Source organism: Vespa crabro, chromosome 14 (genome assembly GCF_910589235.1).
Source record: "Vespa crabro chromosome 14, iyVesCrab1.2, whole genome shotgun sequence".
Taxonomy (NCBI): domain Eukaryota; kingdom Metazoa; phylum Arthropoda; class Insecta; order Hymenoptera; family Vespidae; genus Vespa; species Vespa crabro.
In genome coordinates this window covers 747,188-759,748 of record NC_060968.1, presented here as the reverse complement: position 1 = coordinate 759,748, position 12,561 = coordinate 747,188, and the positions used below count along the sequence as shown (strand labels likewise).

Here is a 12,561-nt window from a genome sequence, read left to right as displayed (position 1 = left end):
TCTTTTTCTATCTATCTATCTCTATCTGTTCGATAATTCTTCTTTCTTTGTAACAAATCTCGATCATTATAAAGTATATTTCATGAAACAAATGAACGACATTTACTCACGATATTTTTCCAATCTTTACATCGTCAATTTTATCCAGAATCGTTCAAAAAAAAAATAATACGATAATTTAATAATTAACTTATATCAAAATAACGATTATCTTCTTATTCTTTCATGCTAGTAAACAATAATTAATTAATACGAAATTCCATATAAGTTATTGTTACGAAAAACTGATAATTAATGATTCGGTTACTTTCGTAACTTGTCGGCATTTCTAACTAATAATACAATGTCGCTGATTGATCGAAATTAGGAATGACTGCAAGAACGAATAGAAAAAAATGGAGGGAAAATTTTTAACACATAAAAATTGATTGAAATCATTGAAATAGAAAATGATTTTAAACGAATGAATTAGACTTCATAATAAATTTTTTTTCACGTCTTATCTTATCAAAAATGTTTGTAAAGAAAAAATGTGATTCTATGCTCTATGCATATATTATTATCAATAAGTCTCAAACATTTAAACGAATTAAAGAAACCTTGAAAAGAAAAATCGATGAATTTTCTTATGAAAATGTTTGAATTATTAAATTGTTTAACAATATTTTTAAATAAATCAAGCAAATCAGAATCGGCGATTTATTGTTTAAATAAATGGATAAACAAATGCAATTTTTATTCGTATTTTTACCATGAAAAATGATCTCAGAGTACGGACCAAGAAAAACGGTGAAAACCGTAAAGTACTGATTTACCATCGAGCTTAAGAAATAGTAATATAAAGAAACCGATTTTGAATCATTTGATTATTAAGAAAGGCAAGATGTTACTAAGAAAGAAAGAATATCATTGACCAATTTTAATGAATGTCTTGCTGTTCTTCCAAATATAAGCACAATTACAGATTCTTTGCATGCTATGAAGACTTTAATATTTTAAAATATGAAATTATAAACGAGAAATAATAAAAATTTAATTTAATTTTCCACATCTTTCCCTCTCTTCTATTAAATTAAAAAAATATATATATCTAAATAAGTAAATCGACAGGCTTCTAATTTTCTAATCAAAATCTCAAGCATTCCTTTATGAAATATAGTTTTAAATTAATCGTTTAAACTTTTTATATTAGTAAATAAATTGCATCGATAACCAGAGGAATTATTTAAAATAAAATTTCCTGCGATAAAAATTCATTCTACTATTATTTTTCATTTCACGTGATAAAGTAATTACTATAACTTTAAATGTCGTTACTTTAAAAGTATATATATATATATATATATATATATATATATATATATATATATATATGTATATATATGTATGTATATGTTATAAGATCAATGTTGTATTAATTTCATGCAATTTAACTATTTTATTTAGTACATGACTATTTATATTAACATATTATTACATATATTGTATTAATCCAAAATTAAGTTCGTCCATCGATAATCAAATAAGAGAGCTATATGGTAGCTAAACCAATATTGTACAATGTTTATTAACGAAATGTTAGGAGAAAGATAAAAATGATTTGAATATATCAATAAAGTCATTTTAAATGGATTATTGTAGCCATACTTTTTCACTTCATTGATTATCTATGTATCGCTTTAAAAACAATCCATAAAAATTATTTTTTATTGACATTCTTATACATCTAAAATTTCATAATTAAATAAACAAATTTATATTCTGATTATATAGAGATCACAGTGACAGTCTTACGATGAAATTGTAGTAACATTAGAGTTTGTATCGGAATTACATCCATTATCCGTCCCTTGAAACAAATATTTAAAATGTTGTACATATGGTTGACAATGTTCTCCTCTTGTGAAAGCTGTTGTATTACGTAACCTTAAATTACGCTGTTCAAAAAATTTGAAGACCGAATGAAAAAGGGTGGCATCATTGGAAACTTTTGCTGCTTCTAAAAATTTTCGAGCCGATACCTGATCTATCATTCCCACTGAACGAACATATCTAAAACATATACAAATTAATATAACAATAATTTATGCAATAATTTAATTTTTCTTTACCGAAGAGCAGCTAAAATATGTCCTTTCGATAAAAGTACTTCAATTATTTCTTCATGTGCATTTCCTAATCGTTTTAACATATCCAATGCTAATTGATGAGCAGCTGGATATAAATTTTCTAAGGATAGCAATAAACAAGCTAAATGTTTCGAGTCAGCTACAACATGATATTGCAATAATTGATGTAGTTGATAATATGCTTTCCTATGTACCAATGTTGTGATAACTAACTCGTGTAAATAATGTTCCACAGGGATTCCATGTTCTGTTAAAGATCTAATAATTTCCATAATGCATTAAATATAACTCAAAATATAACAGTTTGTATGATTATTATTTATAATTCAATGTACACACCTGATATATTCTAGGAGGACCCATACTATCATTTTTGGTTCTATCGTATTTTCAGGAAATTTTGGCAAAATGATACTATACATATCACTTTGTTCAATTTTTAATTTGTACTTGTAATTCTCTGTAGTAGTGCTACCATTTTTTGTATTGTTCTGAAGAGGTGTACCGATCTAAGCAAATATTGATAATACATTTTTCAATCAATGAAAATGAGAGTCTAACATTCATATAAAATTATAATTCATTTACCTGATTCTGTATTTCCTTTTCAAGATAATTTCTGTACACAGGATTAATTTTGTCAAAAATCGCTGGAATATCCATTAAACTTATTGGCAGCTCAGTCATAAATTGCTGTAATACTTGTATCAAAATTTGTTTCGCATTAGATCGTTGCATAAGAAATTCTACTAATAAAACTTTGTCTTTAATAAGTTTAATTAACACTTCCAACCTCAGTTCTATGTACCTATACGATGTAAGTATATAAACATACAAAACATTAATTTGAAATAAAATAAATAGCGATATCTATAGAAACATACCATAAGCATCCTAACTTAACATCAATCACAATATTTGGTTGAAATACTACCCAATTAGGGGAATCTATATCATATTGAGAAAAACATATGTTTAATCTTTAAAACAATGAAATTATAAAGTAAAAGTTTGAAGGGATACATAGTTGACAAGGCTGTAACAACTCATCTGACAAAGTTGCACCTGGGACAACAAGATTGTATGGTTTAATAGACTTTGCTGATGCTACACTAGTATGATGTATCACAGTACCATCACTTACACCAGGCAACATTATATCAAAAATCATTGATGTCTATAAAAAATAATTGCACTAAGTGAATCAATGCCAATACAATTATACATATAGAACATATACCTTCGATGCCTGATGATGAACAATAATAAGGTTGTCTACAACATTAATAGCAAATCGTCCACTGGCATCGAGCTTAAGAATATGACTTTTTTTAATCGTTAACATCCTACGAAACATTATCTACATAAATTATATGCTTTCATTTAGATTTAATTGCATAAAAAATGCAATAAAAATCTTACTTATGAATAGTATATACATATACAAATGCAGTTCCAACAGAACGATTAGCTCCTGGTTGATGTCGCAAAACAATAATACAAGGTGTTCCATACAAAACAGCTAAAGCCACATCCCTTTCAGAAACAGCGAGCTTTCCTGGCTTGGTTGTACTAGGTTCCACTGAAATGAATGGCAACGATACAGATCTACAAATTCTATATTATGATAAATACACACAAGATCTCATTGTTCAACTTACTTTCAAATTTGGTAAATTTTTGAATGTTGCCAGGCGTTACATGTAATGCTTGCATTAAATTTCCTACTGTACCAGTAGACAACAAGACCAAATAACTTTTAGGACAAAATACAAACCAATTAATCATTAAATTAGAAGATTTCAGTGTTTTAGTAATACGTTTCTCTGGATTTACCTATAAGAAAACATTTATATCATATCATGAAATAATAGCACATCAGACTGATCTTACTTGAAACAATTCTACTCCCTGATCAGTAACAAATAATATTTCATTGCCATGTGTCCAAACGAAACCTAATATAGTGGCAGTCCTTCCCTTACAAGACTGAGAATACTCTATACCATCTGGTTCATGCGATGAAGAGAAATTCATAAACTCTACAGATGTGTTTGTACGCTGTATCGCAAGTATATTCATATCTGGAGAAAACTTTATAGAGATTACCGGACCTTTATCCTCCATTCTAAATATTATATTTTGATTAGGTCCCTTGACCAAAACACCAGTGACACCACCAGATCGAACAGCAAAGACCTCAATGAAAACACAAAGTGAGGTTATAAAATGAAAAAATTATTACAATTAACGCGATATTAAAAACTTACTTGCTGTTTATAGTCGTCGAAAAAAACATTGGTAAGACAACTAACGGATTCAAACTTAATAGGATCAGAAGATAATTCCAAATAATAATCATCATTTCCTTCCTTCTCCTTCTCCATTTCAACAAATTATAAAATACTCAAAACTTGTAAACTTGAGCTGTTATTTGCTGACGCCTCAATATTTCTCTGTTGGAAGTTTTAAAACGCAGAGGTCGTCTCACACACTCTATGCATGTAGATAAACCTAATCGAATTATGACTCATTAATCAAACCAATAATTATACCGTACATGTACTCAATAACAGATCGTTATGCAAACGAAACGATTCAGCGAACATATACACATTTTCAAATTCGTCATTAAAATGGCGCGAAAATATTCGAACCAATCGTGAATAAATATCGAAAGAAAATATTGTGAAGAAAGAAAAAAAAAGAAAAAAAGAGAAAAAAAAAAGAAAAATATCTAATCGACAACAAGAGAACGATTATTTCTTGAATAAAAATTATACTTGTTAACGTAATATATAATACGGTCTCGTGATCGATCGGAATTCTGAGGAAGAGTATGAGGAGTGTGATGAGAAGAATATGGGGAGAGAGACGAAAGAAAAGGAGTGGTGGGGAGAGAGAGTCAGTACGGTAAACGGAACGGCCCCAAACACGGGGAGGTGGCACGCTGGTTAGAGAAGGAGCCAATGTGTGACGTCACCTTCCTCGTCCCTCGCGCTTCGTCGCAGCTCGTCGTCGTTGTCGTCGATCGGCCGTCGGCGATGAGTTTAGTTTTGAAAACAAGAGGCTCGCCGGCACTCGGTCTTCGCGCTTGTCCTGTAAACGTAGGAGTTTTGAGTCGTGCGACTAATAATTAGTCTAGAGAGAGAGAGAGAGAGAGAGAGAGAGAAAGAGAGACGGAAAGAAAGAGAAAGAGAGAGAGAGAAAGGAAAGACAGTGGTTACGTATCTCTTTCTTCGTATAGGAAGAGAGAGACAGAGAGGAGACGGACGCGTTGCGAGCCGGTATTCCCATCTACTCGCGTGTTTTCTCCATTTACATATTGTTTCTTTTTTATCCAACTTCCTCTTCCCTTTCTCCTTCTTCGTTCGATTTCCTTCGTATAATTTCTAATCTCCGATATTATAATAAAAAACGACGAAAATTGACTACGAAGATAAAAGAAGAGGAAGAGAAAAAGAGAGAAAGAGAAAGAAAGAAAGAGAAATAAATAAAGATGGACCCTCTTCGCGAGCAAGTGATGATCAATCAATTCGTACTGGCTGCCGGTTGTGCCAGAGAACAAGCAAGGCAATTCTTACAAGCTACTCATTGGCAATTCGAGGTAAGCTCATTTTTCTATTCTGAGACTTTTTACAACTATTTAATTGAATTTTTCCCTTTTTTCTATCTGTATCTTTCTCTCTCTCTCTCCCTCTCTCTCACTCTTTCTTTCTTTGTTTCTTTCATTCCTTTTTTTCTCTCCTTTTTTTTTTCTCTTTTTCTCGTTTTCTCTCGTTCTCTCTTTCGCCACTTCATACGCGTTCGATGCCACTTCGTGTACGTAAACAAAGCTGCGAAAATGGCCGACACGACGTCGTCGACGACGACGACGACGATGACGACGAATGGTGGCGACTACTTGCTTTCCTATATACATATAAATATATACAAATGTATAGATAGATAGATATTCATATTTTTTTTTTGTATGGAATATTATCGTACATAAGTACATAGGAACTTTTGCTTCATTATTATTATTATTGTTATCATCATCATCGTTGTCGTCGCTTTAACTTTCTGTCTGTCTATCTTTCTGTTTCTATTTATCTATTTCTTTTCTTTTTCTTTCTGTTTGGAAAACAAAAGTTGAGGATCGTTACACGACTTTTTTTTTTTTATTTCACGTCATGAACGGCATTTATATACATACATACGTTCAATGCGTTGGAGCCCATTCATAAAAATCAGAGAGAAGAAAAATTACAATTATTTATACTTACAATTATTTATACTTATTTTTCTTTCTCTGTCAATTATATTACATAAATTGTTGCGTATCGATTTATTTGTAATAACGGAGGAAAAAGAAAGTATTTGTTGATCACGAATTGAATTAATTGAATTGGTTGATGTTATCATCGTTGTTATATTTATTTGAATATTCTATTATTTCTACTATATTTACAAGTCGATGCACTTTGTTAGAGAGAGAGAGAGAGAGAGAGAGAAACAAATATGTAGAGTTCTAATCACGAGTTAGAAAGCTCACGCGCGTGCACGTTGCGGCTTTGTTTACTCTGGAGAATGTTGTAAGAGTAGAATGACGTCGACTGTGGCGACTCTTCATCGAAAACGAACGAGAGAAAAAGAAAGAAAGACTGTCAGAGAGCGAGAGAGAGAGAGAGAGAGCGAATTGGAGGGAGAGGGAAGGAGGCATCGATCGGTCCGTTGATTCTTATGTGAGAAGGGAAGAGAGAGTGAGAGAGAGAGAGAGAAAGAATATTTTTTCATCTTTTCAAATGGAACGACCTTCAATTGATTGTTATTTAAATAATTTTCTTAACAATTTTTCCATATTCTCATAAAGCAACAGGATTATGAAAGAGAAAAAAAAGATATTTATTTATACATCTTTTATGCGACTAATTAAAATAATTTTTTTTTTTTTTTTTCCAATGGAAATATTATTATTTCTATTTCTTGGAAAAAAAAACAATTTTTATTGTAGGATACTACATGGGGAGAAATGTATATAGAAATTTTTATTAATATTTCATTGCTTTCAGAATAGCAATCGTTTTATTATAGAAATAATTCAATAATAAAAATTAATTAAGTGTGTTTGTGTGTGTGTGTTTGTTTGTATAGGGCAACAATGACGAACCCTTGATCCATGGGTTATTATGACCTGCAAGAGAAGTGAGACTTAAAATCTTTGAAAACACAAAAAATCTTGAAATTATTTATTTATAGAAATGAAATATATATACATATATATTTAATTTCTAATAGATTCTTAAAATGTGTCTAGGGAAATTTAATTATCTGCTTCTGTAGCATTGTTTAAACATCTAATATAGAAAATTTGATATAGAAAAATTACTATTTCGAAAACGGCAACGAATTTTACATCAGTTTTGAATCAAATTACACTACATAATTTTGATTTTTTTTTCTTTTTTTTTTTCCTACAAGATGACTAAACATTTAAATATAGAATGGTTTTTTATTTTTTTTTAAATTACTCGGTTCAAATATTTAATCCGCGACTGGTGAGTGGAAAATTTTGTTGTTTGATTTTAAGCCACTGGCCAAAAAATATTTGGCGTCATTGATACAGAATATGTCAGTTTGTATGTAAACATGATTTTTTTGAGATTTAGAAAGAAAGAAGAAACAAACTAAGGATATATCATATATACATATGTGAATACTGATTCCGTAATGTTTTCACTTTGACAATGGGTCATATATTTCGAACGTTATGTCACGTGATGAGGAAGTAAGAGAGAGAGAGAGAGAGAGAGAGAGAGAGAGAGAGAGAGAGAGAGAGAGAGAGAGAGAGAATAAAAAGAGAAGAAATATCTCCGTATCTTCTGTTTATCTTAATCAACTAAATGATTAAATCTATATTATTATTTCTAATCATTATTTTGCTTAGAATAAAATTATTTATTTCTTTGATATCATTTATTTAAATGTAAATATTTATTAATTATATTTTATGTTTTACAAAGATATTCGTATATACATACATATCACGTGACTAATTGAAGTTAAAAAAAGAAGTTTAATAAGAGAAATTTGCATGGTTCATAGTCAGCTATAAAGTGCATGTAAATATTTTTTTCTTTTTCTTCTTTTTTTTTTTTTTATCCGTAATCTTGAGATATGAATATCGGGTTTTTTTACATATTTATATGGTAACGATCATTTGTAATGAAAAATAGTAATAAAATAAAATCGTCTAGTAAAAAATTATTACTATATATCATTTACGAGATCTAAGTATTCAAGTAGTTGGTTCTTTAAACTACAATATAAAAAACGATCGTCAGACTACATAACATTTTGAAGTCGATTACATGTTCAATAGGATCACTAACCTTCAACTCATTAAAATATTACACAACTGCTTGATTTGTAAATAATGTATTTAGATATCAATTATTACGGTACAATATGAATCTGTTAATCGTTAAAATACCAATTATCTCATATTAAACGACATATGGTGGGAATTTTTTTATTAGATGATCTTGATTGCAAATGATCGCTATTCAACAAAAAATAAATAAATAAATAACATTATATCGAACTGTGTAACACGAAAAGATTAAAAAAAAATTTGTGTACATACATTTTGTAACTAATTGGGCCGTGCAGATTTCACTTATTAAACTTTCTTGTAGTTTTAATCAATTGTGAAATATTTACTCGGACTTTTATAGATGAGGATACCCTGTAAGAATAAAATTGCAATAATAAAATCATTATTAATACTAATTATTAAATTATTAATTAAATTATAGATTTTACACGGACAAATGTCCGTGTATATATATATATATATATATATATATATATATATATATATATATATATATATATATATATATATATATACACATTCGAACACACGTGTGTATACACACACACACACACGGTTGATCTGAAAAGTTTCCGACCTAACAAATATACAAGACATTTTTTCTTCAAATTTATTTTTATTTTTCCACATAGTCTCTTTGTAAGTCTACACATTTCTTCTCCCAGCTATGCTCCCATCTCTTTAATCCATCCAAATAGTATTCGGCGTCTTTCTCAGCAAAATAATTGTTTACGAAGATGACGACGAAAATCTCTGTCCTCCGAGCGCAACTTTTAGCTTAGCGAATAAAAAAAAGTCGCGTGGTCAAGCAGTTCAAACTGTAATTCGTGAATTTTCACCATGGCAAACGCTGAAGTGTGAGACATTGTCTTGGTAAAATAAAATTTTCTTTTTCTGCAAATGTGGCTATTTTTCCGCAATTTCTGCCTTCAGCTTGTTAAGTAATGATGCGTAGTATGCTCCTGTAATAGTTTTATCTTTTTGAAGATAATCGACTAAGATAACTCCATGATCATTTCAAAAAAAAATCGCCATCATTTTCCCAGTCAAAGAAACAGTGTTTGCTTTTTTTGGAGCCACTGTTTCGATTATATTTTTGTTTTTGGGGTATAATGATGTAATCATGTTTCACCTACAGTAATTAATCGGCGCCAAAACTCTGATTTATTGCACTTAAACTGCGCCAATAGAGCGTTGGAAATGTTCATTCGAACACGTTTTTGGTCTAATGTGAGCAAACGCGCCACATAATATGCGGACAGCTTTCTCATATCTAAATCTTAATTTAATATGTGACAAACACATTTTTTAGGCATATTCATAGACTCTTCTATCTCTCTCGCTTTAATTTGACGGTTGTCTAGCACCATTTGGTGAACTTGAGCGATGTTATCATCAGTGATTGCAGTTTTTGGACTCGTTCATCGTCTCCCAAGCTAATACGGTCACATTTAAATTCACCTGCTCAAAATTTCAGAGTAGTAAATGATGGTGCAGAGTCCCTGTATACAGCGTCCAACTCGTCTTTGATTTGCGTAGGCGTATTGTCTTTCAAAAACAAATATTTAATAACAGCTTGATACTCGATTTTTTCCATTTTCACAAAAACACATCGATTCACTCAAACGATTGTCAAACAACAACTGCGCATCCAAAATGGCTGAAATTCTGATGAGTACCTTTCAAAAAATGCGCAAACACATTCCCTATAGCTTTTGTTTATGAGTGCTTTGATCTTCATGTTGAAGTCGGAAACTTTTTAGACCACCCTTGTATATATATCGCATATATATATATATATACATACACACGTGTGTATGTATGTAGGCATATACATATATGTATGCGCGCGCGTGTGTATATGTGTGGTGTGGTGCGTATATGTATTTGTAATAGTTGGACGACAATAATATCACGCGCGTGATAAGACGCTTAAATTAACAATAGTAGTTATTCTTTCTCTCGTCACATCTGTGTTATTTTATCTACAAAGAAGATACTTAGACTCTTATCCATATTGTTACGTGTAATTATCGTCTTCTTATCAAATAGTTATTAATTGAATAAGAATTGAAATTAGCTGTTAGACGTTTCATGCTAAAAAATGACGGAACAATATATTCATCTTTTTTCAGTCCATCATAGAATATTGGCAGAAGAAAACGAAAGAGAATAAAAAAGAAACAAACAAAAAGGGAATTTATCTTATGAGCTATTTCTTCTATAATTAATTATTTATTGTATATTTTATCATTACGTCATAGAAAAAAAAGATCGTTTGTGTTGCGTTTGAATTGTGTGAGTCATCGAAAACGATGACCTAATTTTTTCAATTATTCTAGTCAGACTAACGATGATATATAATGATCATTTTTTTCCAAACCTGAATTTAATAATTACGGAATATAAACGTAAAAGAAAAAGTTTAATTTGTTTTTCTTTCTTTCGATGAGAGAAGAATGTTTATGAATTTTTAAAATAATATATATATATTGAAAAATAGGTTTATTGTCCAGAGTATGAATCACGTAATCTGTCATAAATTGATATATTTGTATTATCGATAAATAAGCAATTTAATTCGTATGTAATAGAAAGTTTTTGAATAAAAATTAAAAAAATATATTTTGATGATCAAAATTCATAAAATATTAATCAAAAGAAAATAATACAAATTTTGTCTGATTTTTCTTACATTTTTGAATTATTATTATTATTATTATTATTATTATTATTATTATTATTATTATTATTATTATTATTATTTATTGTAGATAATAATGAAAATGTCAATAAACGTGATCAACTACAAGGCAAAAGCTTACTTAATTTAATTAACTTGTCTACGCTGTGAAATCTTAGATAGGGAGATTAGATCTTATGCGTGTTTTGTTCTGTTTACAGAAGATTACTTCATTTAGATAATAAGCCTATTATATCGCTTATAACGGAAATTGTTAAAAATATAAATATTATATATAAATTTCCAATATAAAAATTAATAAAGGAAATATATATATATACATACATATATAATAAGAATATAGTACAATATACATGTAACCACATTACATAATGTATATACATATGTGAATATAATTATTTTTGTTTATTCTTTCTTTATTTATTTTTTTCTTTTAATGGAACGTTTAATAAGCAATTTTTCGGATATTTAAACCGAAATTAGTAATTAATAAATTAGGATATTGTGAAATCAATCAAGTCAATTTCTGAATTTTTATATCATCTTAATTAGTAACAATGGCGATATGTAATTTAATTATTCATAATAAGAAAACGAATGAGCTGAGAGAGAGAGAGAGAGAGAGAGAGAGAGAGAGAGAGAGAGAGAGAGAGAGAGAGAGAGAGAGAGAGAGAGAGCTTGTGCGTATGGTTGTAAGTGCATGTTCGTTGAATTTGGCTCGGGAACTTTCTCCAGTTACTCACTAATACATTTAACTATTGATTATAACACACATGCTAGTGGATCCCATAGGTGAATTGGTACAGTTTGTCTTACATCTTACAGCATCTTTTTTGTTCTTGTTCGATTAAAATAATAGTTTCTTTAACAATATTATATCATTAATTCATTATATCCTAAATAATACAATATTATATTAATATTTATCAAATATATTATTCTATTAGAAGTATTAGAATTAAAATGTTACATATACAGATATAATATCGATAATACTTATCCTATATTTAATATAACATAATAATAGTAATAAATAAGTAAATAAATAATTTACAATTTTCTTAAATTTATTCTTATTAATTTGCTTAATATTTACAAACATTCTATATATAAATTCTTCTAAAAATCTAGTTACAAAATTTTAATATTTAAAGCGAATAATACATTTCATTTCTATTAATAAATTTAAAAATATTTTAATAGTTACTTTAAAAAAGACAATAATAACAATAATATGAACTAAATGTATACATATTTAAAAAAATTTCAAAGTAAACACAAAACATATTAAGCTAAATAATAATCTTTAGAAGAAAATTTTCTCATGTCAGACATTTATCATCCGTGTT

General features: G+C 29.0%; 2 protein-coding genes across 4 annotated transcripts in view; one reads left to right on the top strand and one right to left on the bottom strand.

Annotated features, from left to right (window-relative positions):
- On the bottom strand, positions 1 to 4,548 carry LOC124429213 (regulator of MON1-CCZ1 complex). Of its 2 annotated transcripts, none has more exons than XM_046974183.1 (11): positions 4,400 to 4,548; positions 4,023 to 4,328; positions 3,791 to 3,965; positions 3,552 to 3,711; positions 3,370 to 3,475; positions 3,153 to 3,306; positions 3,014 to 3,077; positions 2,718 to 2,937; positions 2,469 to 2,638; positions 2,112 to 2,387; positions 1 to 2,052 (listed from the first exon to the last, which is right to left on the bottom strand). In XM_046974183.1, the coding sequence occupies exons 1-11, from the start codon at positions 4,514 to 4,516 to the stop codon at positions 1,791 to 1,793; spliced, it is 2,010 nt and encodes a 669-aa protein (XP_046830139.1). In that variant the 5' UTR covers positions 4,517 to 4,548; the 3' UTR covers positions 1 to 1,790. The 2 variants fall into 2 exon arrangements, with proteins under 2 accessions (XP_046830139.1, XP_046830140.1); XM_046974184.1 differs by having other exon boundaries at positions 3,014 to 3,059; positions 4,400 to 4,541.
- A 622-nt stretch (positions 4,549 to 5,170) lies between these two features.
- LOC124429214 (UBA-like domain-containing protein 2) overlaps positions 5,171 to 12,561 on the top strand; it is an 18,932-nt gene continuing 11,541 nt past the window's right edge. The window contains exon 1 of one of the 2 annotated variants that reach the window (XM_046974186.1): positions 5,171 to 5,736. In XM_046974186.1, coding sequence (XP_046830142.1) covers positions 5,629 to 5,736 — 108 coding nt within the window. In that variant the 5' untranslated portion in view covers positions 5,171 to 5,628. The remainder of the gene's footprint in view (positions 5,737 to 12,561) is intronic. The other variant, XM_046974185.1, reaches the window with a different exon arrangement.